The 18,408-nt window shown below is 57.7% G+C and overlaps 1 protein-coding gene across 1 annotated transcript; it reads left to right on the forward strand.

Annotated features, from left to right (window-relative positions):
- Window positions 1-6,796: 6,796 nt before the first annotated feature.
- LOC132317347 (maestro heat-like repeat-containing protein family member 2B) lies at window positions 6,797-16,972 on the forward strand (the record flags this gene model as incomplete). Its single annotated transcript, XM_059819932.1, has 19 exons — window positions 6,797-6,847; window positions 7,377-7,542; window positions 7,945-8,043; window positions 8,534-8,685; window positions 9,075-9,218; window positions 10,011-10,080; window positions 10,192-10,305; window positions 10,785-10,858; window positions 11,200-11,319; window positions 12,345-12,452; window positions 12,648-12,807; window positions 13,193-13,233; window positions 13,516-13,657; window positions 14,381-14,433; window positions 14,873-14,980; window positions 15,187-15,306; window positions 15,492-15,614; window positions 16,436-16,562; window positions 16,938-16,972. Coding segments are annotated over 19 exons (2,007 nt in total), but the record flags the coding sequence as incomplete, so codon positions are not given.
- Window positions 16,973-18,408: the final 1,436 nt, after the last annotated feature.

Genomic DNA, 18,408 nt, shown 5'->3' on the forward strand with positions numbered 1-18,408 from the left:
AACATGTGTGAGTGTTTTCTTGTAGCAAAGCTATATAAAATAGACCGTCTCAGCTGAGCTATCAGGCACAGGCAGAGCTGGAGGGGGCACTGTGTCAGGGCATAAGGAACCATCAGGACCCGGAGAACACCTCATTTCAGCTCCAAGCGTAAGCACTCAGCCAGAGAAAAAGGCTCCAGCCGGTCTGTGGACACACAGGCCACCTGCTCTGCCGCATCCACACTGCATTAAAGATGCAAGTGACCTCATCTTTAACCCAATGCAATCTTCCAGAAGCTTGCCACTTCTCCTTTCTGCACTGCCAGGAGAGTATCAGTCTTCCTGGCATTTAACAGAAGTCCAGAAGGCCTCGTTTAACCCGGCCGAGAGGCATGCAGTCTCCGTGTGCCCAATGAGATGCCACTGTGACCATCAAACCACGAATTCTCCGTGTCCCAAACTTGAGATCTGTGCCTAGGTCAGATGAGGGCAATGCTATCCAACAGATGAAATAGTGGAGTTTGTCTGGCTCCACCCAACCTTTCATCAACACCTTACAAAGAAGGTAATTCTTACTGTCTTGCTTGCTCAATTACTTCTCTTTTAAACAAAACTTGTGTCAAAACCTACTTATGACTTAGTTAAAATTTCTGGTTTTTTAGGCAGAGATGATCTAGGCAGATAGCTCCCCCCACCCCTTCCCATTCTTTTACAACTTCACTGTTCCCTGTGTTACAAATCTGTAATATAAAAACTCACCTACACACTGTACGTAGGTGAGCAGACACTTCTTTATTGCAGCGTTGGACACACAGGGGATCGCTCCACCTCGTGTGCGTGCTTAGTTTCTCTGCTACAAAAGTTATATACAATCAAAGTATACATATTCATCACATTTCCAAGAAACAATTAACATACTCATACCATTTCTGAGAACTCATTAATATATGTAAATGCTCGTGACGCATGCGCCTCCAGGTACACAGGTGGTCGTCTAAGGTCCTCTGGTGGTCGTCCATAGTCTTCCTCATGGTGTCCTTTAGTTGAACCCAATCTTTGCGCATGCTCAGGTTGGTTGTAAAATTCCATTCTTGGAATCTTCTTAAGTTTTCCTCGGTTTACTGACCAGGCCTACAACTTATCATTGTCTTGACAAGCAAATTCTACCTATTCACGATGCTACATTGTTCAACAGTTAGTTTATGATTAAATCACAGATAAATCATACCTAGTTACCTTCATACAGAATATGTATAATTTATTTTTTATTAATCGCTCTCTGGATTATACCATTCTACCAATATCCATCCTTAAAACAATCAATGGTTATTTCTATTAATATTGATTGATTGGCATTCTTGATATTCGAATCAAGGTGGGAAAGGTAAGGAACTTTCCAAGCAGCATCACTGGTGCATATCAGGTCACATTGTCACAGGACTCAGATGAAACTTTTCTATTCAATTCTTCATCGTTCCATCTCGTTACTGTTAGTTCCTTAGTATGGAACAGCGACTCCCTGGTGAGGTTCCTATGGTTATTGTTTCTAACTTAACAATCCTAACTTATGCCTTTGTATTTTATTATTTTATTTGTTAATCAAATTTAACCTTTCTATATGATCATATTTTGATTATTTTAGAAAATCAGAGTATTTACAATACCTGTATGCACAGGGACTAAGGCTCAGGCACAGAATTTGCTGCCTTCACTCATCTGTCACAAGATAGGAAATCCATACAACCCGTGAATTCAGGGATAATAGCATCCACACAGCAGAAGATGGAGAAGGTATTCACCGAAGCTCTGAGCGGCACCTAAGAACCACAGGGACTCCCCTCTTCCTACACACTTTTCCTTCCCCCAGACATTAACTTTTCCTCTTCATTAAAGCACTGTTGCCTTCTACTGCATATTTACCTTGCACACTTTTCCAAGAGGAATTCCACTGTAAATACACATAGTAAGTGTACAAAAATTGCATTTGAGAAATGCTGTTAACTGAACTGAGTTTTCACAGTAGCTTTATGAACAGGAGGATGCAAATTTTTTTCAGTTATGCTACCTATGTAACGAGTATAAGGTGGGAGGATTTTTTTCCCTAACTGTAGGAAATAAAAGAATTTCTGCTAGACATAGGAATTTACCAATAGAAGTAAGTGGTTAAATCGCTCCCCTACGTTCACAACATCAACCTTCCTCAGAAAGGAGCGGTGTGCACCACTGTTCTGTGGTGATGCCCCTGCTGGTAACCACTGCAGTGTTGTAAATGGCCATGGTAGCGCAGGAAGCTGCAAGTGACAAAGTGACAAGAAATCCACTTTAGTGTTCAGCTCTAACTTGTGCTCTACCATAGTGGCCTCTACCAGGAGTACATTTAGAGTTGCAGGTCAGCCATAACAAGTCATTTTCTTCTGCACACGTCACTATGATCTCCCATGGAAAATGGTGAAGTATTTAGAAACACTTTGATAAAAAAGCAAAAGCAGACATTCTTCATCAGGCAGGAAGCAAAGGGTTCTTTAAAACTCTTTAATGACATGTTTCAGGTAAGCACAGCTTCTCAGATTAATCTAGTCTTAGGCAGTAATATTTGTTCAAATACTGTACAACCTAAAGCCACTCAATTCTCAAAGATTCAGAGTAAGTGAATCAGTGAGAGCACAGGACAGTTACAAGGCCTCGAGCCTATTTAGAAAAATCTATCAAATGCTTTGAGTAACACGATTATCCGTATTGTCGCATTCAGACCAAAACAATTTGACTTGTCTAGAACATCGAGTTGTGTTCCCCCCGCTTTCCCTCAGCAGAGGCATCAGCAGCTCTCCTCTTTGTAACGCAAGTACTACAAACATTTTCCTCATGGTCAGACGAGACGATAACTTCTAATATTCCCTTTCACGTGTTCAGGATCTGTGTTGTAGTCTATTGTTCAGTACAAATATATACAAGGTATTTCTACTTCTCGTTTAGAATCACGGTTACATTTGATCCTCAAAGCTGAAGACCATCTGTGATCTCCCAAATACAATCCCCGCAGCACGCAGACATCAATCCGTCTTACCTGAAATTCTTATTCCGGCACCGGCAGAGGATGTGACCTGAGTAGCTGAGGTTTACAAGAAGTCTGTGCGCTCAACAGTTGAAGTGACACAGGATATACGTCTGGACCCGCATCACCTGAAAGGAAATGACTCCCCGCTAGAAGGCACAGAAGGGGTCCAGAACTGGACTTCAGGTTCAGGGGGGAGTGGGTTTTTTTTTTGGGGGTGGTGGTCTTACACAAAGACGTACGTGTCCAGTGCCAGTGCCAGCAGAACACAAGCTGGCGAGATCTCTGTTTCAAACGTTTATAAAGCCGTTTTCAGCACTAAATGAGCATCGCAAACACAGGTCGGTGAAGGATCCACAGCCGTCAGTAACTAAATGAAGTAAATCAGACACGAATTCCACACGTGGGACGTGAACTGGGGCTCCTCGCCCCGCGCACCCCCCCCGCGAGCAAACCCGAGGGGTGGCCCGAGGGAAGGAGGCAGGGCCCCCCTTCTCTCCAGCACCTCCCTGACGCCGGAGAGGGGCTTGCTGGGCACCTGAATTGTCTTTTTGTGGGGGACCTGGCTGGAGAGAGAGGGACCCCTCTGATGGCTGGCTCTGCCCTTTCCAACCCAGAGTCTGTCCTCCCTTTGCAGAGGCCTGGCACCAAGACACCTTGCCCCGAGGGGGGAATACCTGTTTGGGACAGCCAAGGTCTCGCCCCACCTGACTCAGCCCCAGGCTGATCCGCTGCACGGAAGGCAGAAGGGGCAGTATGGAAGAGGAGCAACACAGTAACTGAGCTCTTGGGAACCTACTTGCAGAAGCCCCTCGCCGCTCCCGGCCCACCCGTGCGTAACCACACAGCATCACGCTGCGCCCCTGAAAGTAGGGATGGGGCAGGGGAGGGCGCCGGCCTGACCTGGACCCTCTCCACAGGCCACTTCTCCGCAGGCTGAGGGTGAGGCCACTTCTCCGCAGGCTGAGAGCCAGGCCCCCCCACACCTGGGGGCTCCTACGCCTCAGCAGGAGCTGACGGCCGCAACCCCAGGCCCCCGCAGTCAGTGGCTCGGCCTGGTGCTGGTGTTACAGAACATCCTGAAACGCAGGGTCAAAGTAGTGTAAAAGGAATGGAAATAATGTGAAGAAGATACTTTGTAATGCGTGCACCTGGTATGTAGACATAAAATTACAGTTAAAAACTGTCTCCACTAACTAACAGTAAGGATTACCACAAGGTCGAAGTCTAGGAAAATAGAATAGAGTGCCAAAACTGTTTTAAGGCTGACCTGCCTCATTGTCATGTGAAACCCACACCTCCTAGCTAGAAAACGCCCCCAACCCAAATAAGCCCCCTCCCCTCTGGGCATGCGTAGGGAATTGGAACTGTATCTGTAAGATGAAGTAAGAAAGGTACTAACCAATAGTTAGTTAAGGGGTAGGAGCAGTAGGCGTAACTAACTTTGTCACCTGTTTTAAATCCCTGTCATGATTTCAGCCCGGGGTGCATGCTGGCTGGAGAGATCCCCCACGCACCCGGTGCCGAATGCAGTAATGCCTGCTCCTTAATAGACCAGTGTGAAGGGGTTCCATTCCCGATTTCGGTGACACTGGCACTGAGGGAGGGAGCAGGAGGGCGCCCGACCGGGGCTGGGCTGGGCACCCTCCGCCTGTTCGTGCTGCGAGGCCTCAGGGCGAGGGCCCGCGCCTTCCCCTGAGAAGGCCCAGCACGGCCCGCAGGGCGGGATGGGCCAGGAGCAGCTGTGCCCCGAGGGCCCAGACAGGCTGGGCTGGGGCCCCCCATCAGCGCTGATGTTCTGGGCTGAAAATGGGAAAATGGGGAGAAACTTTGCCGTGCGTGTTTACTGGAGGCTTGTGGCCTGATGCTCTCAGGCCCTGGGTGCCAGCGAGGCTTTCCAGATGGCTGAGTAACGCTGTGCGGCTGTGAGCGGTGGCACAAACTGCTCCGGTGGCCTCGGGTCCCTGGAGGGGGACGTGGATCGGGGACGGGGCTGGGAAGGGCTCTCGGGAGAAAGTCCTTGCTAGAACTGTTCGAGGACCATGAGTGAGTTCAAGTGATGGAGAATGGGGAAATCCTGCATTTCGGGGCCTGTGGGGATCCGCAGGGTGCTGTGTGTCTGGTCCCCGCCCCGCGGCGTGTCCCCAGCACGTGTCCCTGTGTCACAGCAGCCCTCTGTGAGGCGCTGCGCCCCGCACGGGTGTCACAATGGCCAGGCTCTATATCTTCCCAAGGGGCTGGTGCTGCCCCAGTTTCTCATGGCGTTCACAGGAGGAGGACCCAGAGAGAGCAGTGCGTCCATCTGGGGGATCCTGCTGCCCTGAGGAGGATGAGAGCACTCAGAGGTGAGGCGGTGGTGGGGGGCTGGGGGCTGCTGCCTGCTGGGGGCTGCGTCCCCATCACCTCTCATCCTGCTGCCAGGCACCTCCGAGAGGGCTCTGGCTCCATCCTCTCCCTGCCCTCCGTGGGGCAGCTGGGGACTGCTCAAAGACGACCTGGCCCAGCCGACTCTTGTCGGGGCTGCCCAGCCCCAGCCCTCCCAGCACCTCCTTGCAGGGTCCCATGTCCATGTCCCGCCCAGCTCGAGGTCCCCGTGCTGGACTCGCTCTAGCGCATTGCTGCCATTCTGTCACTGGGGAGCCCAGAATGGATCCAGTCCCCCAGTGTGGTATTCCCAGTGCGGTCTTCCCAGTGCCGCAGTGAGGGGAAGACTCCCTTCCCTCATCCCACTGACTGCCCTCTTGCCAGTACAGCCCAGCATAGTGTGTTAGTGCTGGGAGAGGCTGGGAAGATCCTCCCCCCTCCCTGGTGCAAAGCCCTGCAGCCAGCAAAACCATTTCTTTCTTTTCTTCCAGCTCTCTGCCCGTGCTTTGGTTCTCAGTCCAGACCTGCACATCCTGAGGATGGAGGCAGGGCAAAGAAGGCTGTCCCTAAAGCCGTCACTACCTTTGTGGCTAGTGGGGCTTCTCTGCTAAAGCGGCTGCAAGACCATGAGGTGAGACAAGGGGGCTCGAGGGCTCCCCTCCAAGCCCTTGACTTCCCCAGGTGCCGTGGCAGAGGGGGATCTCGCCTGATGGCACCTCTGCCCTCCTGCAGGCGCTTCGTCCCCAAGCGCCGATCCTGCCGCTCCAGCTGGACTAATGCCACTGCTCCCTCCCTCCTTTCCCTGGGAGCTTGCAGTGCTCTCCTGGACAAGGCAAAGCCTCTGGCATAAATCCCAGCATCTCTCCAGCACCTTTGCCCAAGTGCTCGAGGCCCCACCTTAGCTTTGGTTCCAGAACTGTCCCAGCGCCTGGGCTCCTGCCTGTGCGAGGGGAGCGACACTGTGCCCCAAGGTGCAGGGAGTTCATGGCTCCCCCTCCTCAGGGACTGGTCTCATTCCCACATCTTCCCCTTCCTCGCCTGGCACTGTCCGTCTGACCTCCACCATCCCCCATCCTCAGGAACGACTTCCTAGGCTCCCGCATGGCCTTTTACCCTGGTGGAATCAACCTCCCTGTCTGGCTCTCTGGTAGTGTCAGAGGTGCCGTGGAAGATCTTGCCGTTCCCCATGGCTGTCCTGACCGATGCCTGCAGCTCGTACCTCGTGCCCATGGCAGAGAGATGATTTGGGGGGCAGTAGGTCTCTCTCGTGGGTCCCTGGCAACGAGGGCAAAGCAAGTCCCATCACTCCCATGTGTGGTCTGTCCCCAGGGTGACCGAGTGGAGACATACCGGGAGCTGGAGAGCTTCTTGCAAGGAGACGATGGCAGTTTGCAGAGCGGTGTCGTGAACCGTCTGATAGCAGAGGTGTCCAGTGACATGCGAGCAGCCCAGGTGAGCTTGTTCTCTTTCAAGGCCGCCAAAGCAGCCTGCCTCTGGCCCTGGTTTTTGGGGAAATCCAGAGCAGCACAGAGATGTTCCTCAACTATTCAGACCCAGTGGAGGTCTGAAGGGGACTCCTCCTTATAGGGCATTTGAAGAGGAGATGCAGAGAGTAGTGCAGAGAGGTGGACGCGGGGCTGTTTCTAACTGAGCGAGAGCTGGGTTCAAGCTCACTTGAGGAACAGCCCTGGGAACCCAGCAGCCCCAGTGGAGAGGCCCCAGGGGGTCCTTGAGTCTGTGACAGTTTGTTCCTGGCATCTCTGCAGAGAGGGAGAGAAGGCAGCAGCACAGGGCTGTGCTAGGGAAAAGCCTCCCTGGTCTCACCGGGGAGCTGCTCGCCTACCCCAGGGTACAAGAGGCAGCAGGCGCCCGGTCTGAGCGAACTGCCCCGTGGGGTCTTGCAGGGGAGACAGGGGCGTTCAGCCTGTCCGAGTGCCTCAGCCTTTTTCTTGGGAGTGTTTAACTTGTGGCACTTTTTCAGGGTGTGACAGATGATGTGAAGATGGCTGCTAGCGACGTCCTGGTGGCTCTGGCCCGCTCCCGCTTCCACTTTGTCATGTCTGAGCTCCAGAGCCACCTGAAGGCCATGGGGAAGGTCCCTGATGAGATTGTGCTCCTCACCTTGGGCAAAATGGCCCGCAGCTACGGTACGGCACCCTGGGCCTCTTGGTTTGGGTAGGGGTCTGAGATAACGGGGAGAAAGCACCCTCCCCCTTCCTGAAGGCTCTGTGTTGAACTGGGGGGCTATGAAGTCGCCATGCCTCCTTGCTCTGTGCCAGGGCTGGCCGGCAGCTCTGCCTTACTAGCCCAGTCCTGGTTCCTGGAGGGTGGGAACCCACTGGAGACAAACCCGCAGGGTCTCTGCCCCGCACCGTCCTCCCCATTTCTGTAAAGGGCTTTCCTGTGTCCCCCTTGGGGAAGGCAGCCCTCCCCACAGCCTCTGGCATGTCCCGCATGGCCCAGCAGCCCCAGCCTTGCCAGGGATCGACCCCGGTCTCCCGTGTCTCTCACTGACCCTCTCGGTCCCTCTGTCCCTGCCTTCTCCGCAGCCCTGCGGTGCATCCCCTTCGTGGGAATGACGCTGCTTGCCCTGCGTGCCATGCTGAGCCGGGTGGGGAGTGGCCGGATCCTGCGCGCCGTCTGCAGTGGTGAGTGTCGGCTCCTTAGCTGGGGTCCCAGGGTCAGGGGCTGGGGTGGCCTTTGATGCCTCCATGTGATCTCAGAGGGAACATGGCAGGTGTCAGCCCACAGCGAGGTCAGGCCTTGGCGATCCCAAACCGCTGTGAGTGTGCAGAAGGAGCGGGAGAAGCCCCGGAGGTTTCTGTGGGTAGGACGTGACGGTGCTGCACAGGGGAACTCCTGGGTCTCTTCCCATGGCTTCTGTTCCCCTGTTTACCCTGGGAAATACTGGAGGGGAACAGGCCATTGAGGAGGAAAAGGATGGGGAGGAGGAGAGAAACGGTGGGGTGTTTGAAACCAGACACCTCAAGGGCACAGCTTGGCCTCAGATGCAGATCTGGTCCTGGGCTGAGCCCTGCCGAGCCTGGGACCATCCTTAGAGCAGGCTTGGGTGAGGGTGCAAGGTTCCGTCCCTGCTGCAGACTGTCACGTGCTGCCCTTCCCTTTCTCCTGGTGCAGTTCTGGAGCAATGGTCAAAAGGGGTCAATACATACTTCAGCAGCCGGGAGCAATGCCCCTTCCCTCGCAACGGGGAAGCGCAGCTCTGTGAAGACATTTACCCAGTCTTCCGTTACGCGCTGGTAAATTGGCTGGGCTGCGAGGAAGAAGAGGTAAGAAGTGCTGCTTTCCACGCCTGGGGCCACAGCGGGGATGTCCACGTTGGTGGGTCTGTCTGTGGCTGGTGGGGTGCGAGCAGAGGGGTGAGGGGAGGGAGCGGTCTGAATGAGACAGCATCCCAGGCCGGGAGCCTGCTGTCACTGTGCCTGGGGCTGGAGGCTCTCTGGCAGGAAGCAGCCGAGTCCTGGGGCCTTTCTGCAGGGAGGGCTGGGGTGCGAGCGTGGGGAACTGCTCTCTCTCCTCTGGAGTGAGCCCTTCTGCTGCAGGGCAGAAGGGAAAGGGAAACCCCTCCCAGTGGGAAGGGCAGACTGGTGTGCAGGCGATGCTGAGTGCTAGGCAGACCTTCAGCCCTCCAAGCAGAGCCTCTCCCTTCCCTCTTCAGGACAAGCAGGCTGTGCTCAGGGCGGTGGCTGCCATGATGGAGGTCCTGCTGCGTGAGGAGCAGCACCGCGAGCATGCCTGGGAGCAGCTCCTCTGGCTGCTGCACCAATCTCAGGAGGTCCGAGACACCTCCCGGGTCAACAAGGTGAGGTGTTGCGCAGGGCCCGGCGTGGCTGCTGGGGTGGGTCTGCGCGAGTGCCACGAGGCACTGGGGAGCTGTGGGGTGCCAGGAGGAGCTGTGAAGGCCTTAGAGAAGGAACAGGGAGGGGGAGAGCAGAGGAGGCCTGAGAATTCCCCACACTCTTTGGGCAAGAAAAGAGAAAAGAGGGGAGGGGCCAGAAGGGAGGCAAGAGTCCCCGGGGCTCGTCTTCTCAGGAAGGGAGGCATTGCCATCTCCCTAGGGCTCTGTGTGTGGGAAGAGCTTTGCCCTAATGCCCGGGGCCGTGTCCAGTCCCGTCCAGTGAGGGCTGAGGTCTGATGAGTGGGAAGTGCCAGGAAACGGAGTTGTCAACAGCGGGCTCTGTTCAGAGGAAAGAGACCCTGCCGATGCTGCTCTGAGGGGAGGGCAAACAAGAAGCCCCATCCAGGAAGGTTTGTGGTTTTCCCTGGGAGCTGGTGTTAGGGACTCCCCTTCTCCCAGATGTGCCTTTAGGTAGCTTTAGCCTCCTCTTCCTCCCCCGTTGTCTCACAGACCTTCCTGCAGGCCAGGAACACGCCAGGATTTGTGAGACAGGTGCCACGTAGGTTCCTTAAGGCTGCAGGAGGCCTGATCCTGGCTGTTCGGAATGGGCCTGAGGGGCAGCCCTGTTCCCACAGTGATTTCCCTCTCAGCCAAGTCGCAGCAGGACTCTGGGAGAGGAGGGCAGAGAGCACCCTTTCTTTTCAGTCCCCCTCAATGCTGATGCAGATTTCTTTAAAACAGACCTTGTTCCCACAGCTCCCTGACGTGACCAAAGAGCCTGGCCTGGCCCCTAAGGCAGAACTTCCCCGCTGCATCGCGCTGCAGGGTAAGGAGAGGAGACTGGGCAATCCCCCGTCGTGCTGTGGCGGCTCTCTCCCTGTCCTCGGCAGTCAGAGGCAGCTGCCTGCTAGTGCAGAATGCGATTTCTTCCCTGCAGCACGAATATGCCCTGAGGAGACGGGCATGTTTCTGCACTCCCCGGAGAGCGGTGGGAGCAAGGCCGGTCGCGTGGCAGCCCTGGGCCTGCTGGGAGCGCTGGCCCACTCTGACGGTCAGTGCCATGGGCAGGGACAGAAGGCAGGGGTTGGGGCTGCTGGGCTGAGAGCAGGAATGGGCTGGAAGTGGTGCACCTGCACCCAAAAGGAGCTGCAAAGAGCGGGTCCCCCAGCCGAGCTGACACCCTGCGACAGGGCTCGAGCTCTCCTCCGGCAGTTAGAAATGGTGGCACACCAGGGATGATGCTCCAAGCTCAGTAACACGGGCAGGCTCGTGGGTGGGCGGGTGGGCTGGTGCACAGGAGCTGCTTGTACCCAAGTCATTTCTCACGTGCTCTGTGTTACCATATTACCATAGCTTTCAGTCCCTATAAAACAGCTGTGCCTCTAGAAATGGAGTCGCTCTGGCTACGCCGCTGCCTCCTGTGAAGTCAGAGTCAGGCCCCCCTTTTCTGTCCCCTTGGTGTGCGAAAAACTTGGAAGCTTCTGCCGTTGGGGCTCTGCCTCAATGCACACCTCTCCATATCTCTTCCAGCACCTGCAGTGAGAGAGAAGCTGCCCCAGGTGGTGGAGGCCATGGGGTCAGTGTGCAACGACCCCAGTGCCCAGGTGAGCTGGTTTGGGAAGGGACAGTGCCACCAGGGGAGGCAGAGGAAGCCTTTTCCTCAGGGCAGAGCTGGGGTGCCTGGGGAAGTGCCAGTGCATTGCCCAGGCGGTGGGTGATGGCTCTTCCCCGGGGAGAGCTGGCAGAGTGGAGCGGGGAGGTCGCTGTGCTCTGTGGGGCAAATGCCCATCCAGCCTGGTGCTAAAGCCCAGCCCTGATGGCAGTAGCGAAAGCTTCTGCCGTGCGCTTGTCATCTCTCCGCGAGCCACAAAGGCTGCCCCCAAGCAAAGGCGGCTTCCCTTTGGGTTTTGAACAGGAGGACCGTAACCACGCTCTCCCCTGGCAGGTGCGGAGGGCAGTTCTGGAGTTCATCCGGGAGCTGCTCAGCTCCGGCTCCCAGAGCTGCTGGGCATGGGATGTGGTGGGGCACATCTTCAACGAGTTCAGCCGGACCTCAGGCAGACTGGTAAGGGCAGAGCGAGACACCTGGGGCTTCCAGCAGTGCCTGGCCTGTGCTGAGAGCTCCTGCAGGCATCCTTGAGCATGGAGAGCTCCACGCTGCAGGGCCATCAGCGCCGGCGCTGCCATTGGAATGACCTGCAAATGGCTGTTCCTCATGTGTGTGTGTGCTGATGTTGGTGGAGACGTCCGTGAATGATGAGGGTTTGCACCCGGGCGTGCCACCTGGGACTGTGGGGCTGCCTGCGCACCCCACAGGCTGAGCTGTGCCCACAGACACCTTCAGCAAAGCTGCCTTGCAAAGGGAGGGGTCTTCTAGGGACAGGACATCCTCCATCCTTAAGTGCTCACAGACAATCAGCAAAACACAGCCACTGCAGCCAGATGGGCCTGGCTAGAGGATCTTTCTGTGGTGTTCTCATACTCTGGCCCTCAAAAGCATGCCCTGCCCATCCAATAGCAGTCTGGGGACGCACATCCCTTCTGCCAAGGGGACAGGCCGTCTGGCAGTCCCTTTGGTGAGTGTTTCCAGCTGGGTGCTCAGGAGATGAAGGATGGGCATGGCTGAGCCTTTTGCTGACTTGCTGAGGATCTTCCCTCTGGCTAGAGCCTCCCTCCAACCAGGGGATCTGTGGGTGTTGCTTTGCTCCAGGGCTTGGGGAGGCTCTGCTTTGGGAGCAGGACAAAGGAAAGAGCCAGGTTCTCCTCCACATCTGTCGGGCTGGGCGTGCTGCTGCCAGGGCTGGCATCAAACACAGCCCTGCTGAAGGGCACGTTCCTCACCATGGCACGACAGCAGCATTTGGGTCCTGGGGGACCGTGCAGACAAGCGGTGTCTCTTTCTGCTCCCAGGCTTCCTAGTCCTTCCCAGGGTCTGGGAAGTGGTTCCCGAGCTGGGTCTGGCCGTCCTTGTCCTCCTTCTGGAGGTCAGTGCTCCTGGGAGGTTGGCGCAGGAGCACTGGTGGGGCCATGCCTGAGCCTTGTCGGTCGGGAGCTGAGAGTAACATGGGTTTTGCCAACTCTGTCTTACAGGTGGCAGGAGGCCTTTTTGCCTGGGTAACACCGGAGGAAGGAGCTCTTCGAGCCCTGTGTGTGGACATCCTGGGCTCGCTGGACGTCTCTCTGAGAGGGATGACCAAAGTAAGTCGCCCTGTGCCCTGCTGCTGTGGCCACTTCTTGCCTTCAGGGCATTTTTCCTCGTGCTTCCCCATGCTGTGAACCTCTCCCCTCACATGTGCTGAAGCACACAAGGCTCAGGGAAAAGCAGACTGTCATTTTTGTCTTTGAGCTGAATAGAAATGCTGATGTGGTGAATTGTCTGGTTCTTCTCTGCAGCTCCTGTGGCCGAGGCTGCTGCAGTATGTGGTGCCAGCCCAGTACAGCGGCATGCTGATCCCGCTCTCCCGCTGTCTCCGAGCCCTAGTTGAGAGACGGGAGAGTGCAGGGTGTGAAGAAGACGAGGAGGAGCCTGACGCCGTGGACTCCCAGGAGCAAGGTAGAAGCTAATGGGTTCAGCCAGGGGCTTGGCCAGTCTGTGTCTACATGCACCCTGCCAGCCCTCAGCAGAAGCCTGGGAGAACCAAAGAGCAGAGCCAGGCTCTGCTGCTGGGCACGAGGGGCTCTGCCCTGCATTGCCCCTTGCCCAGCGCAGAGGCCTGCTTCTCCTGCTCGCAGCACTCTCCTGGCGAGCCGGGGCTTGTTCCTGGCCATGCTGGAGCTGCCTTCGTCCCGTGCTGGGCAGCCCTGGGGATTTCTCCCGGGTCAGCGCCGTGGCAGCACAGCTGCTCTCAGCCCTCAGCCCTGTGCGGAGCATTGGAGGCGCGATGGGCAGGGCATGGCAGGGGCTCGTTGGCTCACCCAGCCTTTCTTCCTCCCCACAGCCCAGCTGCCGGCTCCCCAGGCCCTGCTGGCTCGACTGCTGGTGAGTAGTGGGGCCCGGGGGAAAGAGCTTTTCTGGCCAGGGGTGGTGGGGGAGCCCAGGGCAGAGATGCTGTTGAGGCCCGTGCCGGGATCCCCCAAGGAGGAGGCAGTGTGCCTGAGACTGCCTGGGCCCGTTGGGTATGCCACTCCTTTCTTGGGGCTAGCAGCACCCCGGGTGCAGGAGCGGCATCGAGCTCCCTCCATCCCTCCCTCCCTCCCTCCCTCCCGGGAAAAACTGCAGCTCTGGTGGCAGGAGTGACCCTTCTCTCCTGCCCTCTCCTAGGTGGTGGCAGCAGCTCCTCACAAGAGCGGTGAACATGCCGTCGCTGCCTTGCAACTGCTGCAGGCCCTGCATGGCAGGATACACCGAGCCTTGGGGGTGGTGTGGACTACCGAGATCCCCCTCCTGCTGCAGTACTTGGAAGGTAAAGTGCGGGTGGGGAGGGAGAGGCTGGGGGGAGGGAAGGGGGTCAGGAAAATGCAGCTTCCCAGCGTGACGGAGGAGAATTGTCCCCAGTTCCCCAGCATTTGCTCTGCAGCCTTTCCCCTTCCAGGGAGCCAAAGCTGAGGCTGGGGGCAGCTGTCCCCCAGTGTCGATTTGGCCCAGGGGATGGATGGGGCTGTTGATGTCCTTTTGGAGGGCAGGTCTTGGCGGCACCCCCATGTCCTGGCCGGGACGGTGTTTGGGGAAGGGACAGGACTGGTGCTCCTGGAGGGGGTGCTGCCCCTGGTTTTGGAGAACCAAGTTGCCAGGCCAGACCAGGTTTGCAGCAGCTGTCCTTGGCAATAGCCTGGGAGAAAAGCTGCAAATGGGCAGAAAGTGGTGGGTCATTAAGGAGAAAATGTGTGTTGCCAATGCACGCTCGCACGCAGTGGTCGGAGTTGTTCTGGGAGCTGCAGTGAAGCAGTGGGGATCTGCCGTGGACAGCACGTCCTTGCCTAGCTTGAATCTGTGGCCCTGACAAATGTTCCTGGGATCCCTCCTGTGTCTTTGGCCTCACAAGGGCTTTGGTGTAGGTGCTTGTAGGCCCTTTCTAGTGTGATGGCCTGGGAATGTTGGGAGGTCTGACCGCAAAGGAGACCACAGGGCTTGTCTTTGGTGTGAGCTTAAATAGCAGCGAGGGCTTTTGCTTCCTCTTGCTTTCTAGGGAAAACCGAGAGGTCCCTGGACTCTGCAGAGTGGGAGCATCGTGTGCTCAAGGTACAGCATCCTTGGGGGGTGTCACAAATAGAGGGGGAGAAGAGGGAACAGACAAAGTTGTGGGAGGAAGCTCGGGGCTGCCTGTGTAGGCAGCAGGAGGTGGGGGCACCTCCTGAGTGCCCTGTGCCTCCCCCCGCAGTAGGTGCCTGCCCGCTCAGAGGAGCTGCTGTCTGCGCACGTGCCACGGCTGATGGCTAATGCCCTCTATCGCTGTGGCACACGCCTTAGCACTGCCTCCTCCTCTATGTCTGGCATGCCGGGGGGCTCTCGCCTGAGGTGTTAGGAGAAGAGGGAGGCTGGTGAAAAGAGGGCTGGGTGGGGCAGGGGAAGAGTCTGCCATTCCCAGTAGCTCCCCTCAGCAGTGTCCCGGGACATGCGAGCGTAGAAAGCATCCTGGCCAAGGGCAGGGGAACACTCGCTTCCTCTCTGTTCCCCACAGTTCCTGCGAGCGTCGCTGGAGCCCATCGAGGACAGGGCCTGGACCATGGGCCTGAGCCAGGAGCTGAGCCAGCAGCTGGGCAGCTCTGCCCCCGGCTCCTGGGAGAAGGTGTGTCTCCTGCCCCGCGCCAGGGCTGGGGCTCTGCCCACGCAGGCGGTTTTCATTGCTTCCCCTTCTCTTGCCCCCAAAATGCGCCTCCCTGGGCTACTCCAGTGGCTGGCTACCACCAGGGGTGGTCGGGTCTGTCTGGGGCCAGACCTTTCCTGACAGGTCGGGCCATGAGCACATCTCGGACGTGGCCTCTTCTCTTGCAGCTTTTCCTGTACAAGGCCCTTGGGACAGTGCTGGCAGCTTGTCAGGATCTCAGACACGTCCAAGGGCAGGTGCTGAGGTTCCTGCAGGAGACAAGCTTTGTGCAGCTGTCTGAAGCCCAGGTGAGGTGATGTTCATGTCCTGCGCATCCCCTGCCTGTTCCTAGGGGAGAGGCAGGGCTGCTCCAGACCTCGATTTCCCCCTTGCTGCCATTTCCCCCTTGCTGCAATGTCCTGCCTGGCCATTGTTGCTGGCCATGGCCGAGTGCCTGGGCTGGAGCCAACTCCCTGTTTCTCTGTGGTTGCAGGGAATGATTTCTGTTGTGTCCCACACGGCTGAGAGCCACTTCCATCTGGTCTTGGACACGGTGACCATGTTCTCCGCTGCTTTCACCAGAAGCTGGTTTTATCGGACTTCCATGGGCTGGAAGGTAAAGGAGGCAGGGTTTCCCTGTTTGGCTTTCCTTTTTTGGCCGCCTTTCACTTCTACACCTGCAGCAGCCAAATTGTGGCAGCTGCCTTTAGATAAGCATTCGTGTAAGAGCTACCCGAGACCTGTGTTTCAGAGGGAACGTCCTGGCATTGGGGCCCCTGAGGTGTCTTTGGAGAGGAGGGGGTTTGACACCGGGTGGATCAGAGCCACCTGGGGCAGCTGCAGCGGTTGCTTGCTTGCAGCCACCTTGCCCCTGACTTAACTTCAGCAGGAGCTGGCGACAAGGGGGTGGGCACGGTGCGACACTCTGACCCTTCCCCAAAGCTGAGGGCCAAGAGCAGGAGCCTGGTGAAGTCTCGCTGGCTCTGCTCCCCACCTGGGGGCTGTGGGGAAGCCTTTCAGGGCAGGGCAGGGCCCTACAGAGAGAGCGGTGCAGCCTGGCCTGGGGAGGTGAGCAGAGTGGGCTCATCTGCACCCCTGACGCGCACGGGCTGCGTGTCTGAGCAGGACCGTGGCAGGCTATGTCAGATACCTTTCCACAGAAAGGTTCCAGGCAGCTCCTCGACCTCTCAAATCAGTGGTAAAAGAGCCAGCAGTGTGTGGTGCTGGCTGCCCCTCGTCCCCATCCCCATGCGAGATCCCAAGCTGTGGGATGGGAACAACTTCTGGCCCTGGAACTCGCAGCTCGAGGAGTGGCTTGGGGAGCTGCTGGGAGGTGCCCAGGGAAACAAGGAGCTGGTGAGGGTGCGGGGCAGGGCCTGCTGCAGGAGCCTGCCAAAGTCCCGGGGCTGACCTCTCGGGGCATCTCTGTTGACACAGGTCCAGCGGTGGCAGAAGATGGAGAGCGCCCAGGCCATTCGTGCTGCTCTCATGCGCACCTACAGCGGCATTGCGCTGCGTGCCCCCAAGGAGCAGCTGCTCACCCGCGTGGATAAAGAAATCGTGGGCAACATCCTGCGGCTCTCCAGAGCTAAACAGAGGGTAGGAGCATGGGGCGCGCAGGGCAGGGATGTGCCAGGGCAGGGTGTCCCAGCTCCAGCCCCTTGGGGCTGGGGTGTACCGAGATGGTCAGTCTCTTTCTAAAGATCTCCCAAGGAAGGGTTTGTCCTCAACGTCCAGATCCAGCCCCCCATGGGTTTCCCCTGCCCATGCTCTTCTTCCACCTCTCAGCTCAGCCCTTCAAAGAGTTGAAGGGGTGCTTTGCTGTCTTTGGCCTCAGGACTTGCAGCTCAAGCTCGCCCTGGTGCAGAGCATCACCGAGGTCAGCTGTGCCATCCGGGTTGTGGGCAACTGTGGCAGCTTTGAGCTGTCCTTAAAGCAGGAGGCAACGTGGACCTTGCTGGTGAGTGCCCGTAGCCGGGGCGGTCGCACGGGGGAGTTTAGGGCTGTGCCATCGGACTCCTTACCCCAGAGGCACGATGGTCTCTGGGCTTCACGTGAGCTCCTGGAGCTGTGTCCAGAGCTGGTGGGGCTCTTGAGTGCTGGTGCTGGGTGGCTGTGGTTGGGGAGCAGGGGCCCTTCTGCGGTGCCTTTGGGGATGTGTGGGGGTGACGGGGCAGTGTCTGCCCAGGCCTGGCAGCAGAACGTGTCCCCCCAGGGGAGGCGGGAGGGCCGTCCCGTGCCCCTGCCAACTCTGTGCTTCTCTCTCTGGGACTTGCAGGACTGCATCAAGGGGGAGCCCTGGGACTCCCTGGTGTATGGAGTGTTCCAGGCCCTGGAGGAGTTGAGGTGAGGTCTGTTCCCCGGGCTGTGGGGACTCCCAGTGTGCCCCATCCCAGCTGGCTGGGGCAGCCCCAGTGGCCTTGAGCATGGGGCCGGGAGCTGCTGGGGCTGTGGAGTGGGAGGGTGTCCCCCATGTCGGGTGTCTCCCACAGGAAGGGAGCCCCCGGGGTTCCTTAACCTGGGGGCAGGGGTTTGCCTGCTGCCTGAAGGAGGCAGGAATTGCTGGCGCTGAAGGCAGTGCTCGCTGGCGTGGGTGGGGGTGTTGGATTTGGGGCCCTCGATTAGGAGGAACCCAGGTGTGGTTTGAGCTACTCTGGAGACAGTAAATCTCCTTTCTGTTTTCTCTTCCTTTTTCCTCTGGCCAGCAAGCTGAGGCCACCTCTGAGGCGGAAGGAAAATCGCAAGCTGCTGTCAGTGTGCTGCCAGACTGTCTTGTCCTGTCCTTCCGAGGACCAGGACCTGCACAGGAGATGCGTGGAAGATCTGGGCCATCTCCTAGAAACCTTTCTGGAGGCAGAGGTGACCTCTGCCTGCTTTGATGACGTGGTCCATGTGAGTAGCCGTGCGGCAAGAGGGAAAGTGTTGCAGGGGCAGAGAGTGGAGGCCTTAGAGGGTGTTAGGAGGTGGATACCTTTCCTGCAGGAACGTGGGGCTTTGGCTCCTTGCTCTGAGGCTGTGCGTCTGGCCGGGGCCAGGGGCTGAGCTGGGAGACGGGAGCGCCCGGCCACTGCATCCTCAGGCCAGGCAGAGCAGTGGGCCCTGATGGAAGGAAAGCCCAGAGCCAGCCCTGAGCTGGCTGAGAGCAGCCTGGAGGAAGGCTGGAGTGGGGAGACGCTGGCAGGGTAGCAACAGCGGGCTCAGGGCAGAGGCGGCTGGAGGGAGCGAGGCGGTGGAGGCAGCAGTGCCAGTGCTCGGTGGGGCTGGGGATGGCACTGGGAAGGGGCCAGAGAAGGAGGGAGTTGGAGAGGGATCTCAGGGAGAGAAAGATGCCTGTTGTGAGAGAGATGCACCCTGCCTCAGGTCCTGAAGGGCTGGCTCACCTCAGCCGAAGAATGGGAGCGGGAGAGAGC

The sequence above is a fragment of the Gavia stellata genome, chromosome 7 (genome assembly GCF_030936135.1).
Source record: "Gavia stellata isolate bGavSte3 chromosome 7, bGavSte3.hap2, whole genome shotgun sequence".
NCBI classification, from domain to species: Eukaryota; Metazoa; Chordata; class Aves; order Gaviiformes; family Gaviidae; genus Gavia; species Gavia stellata.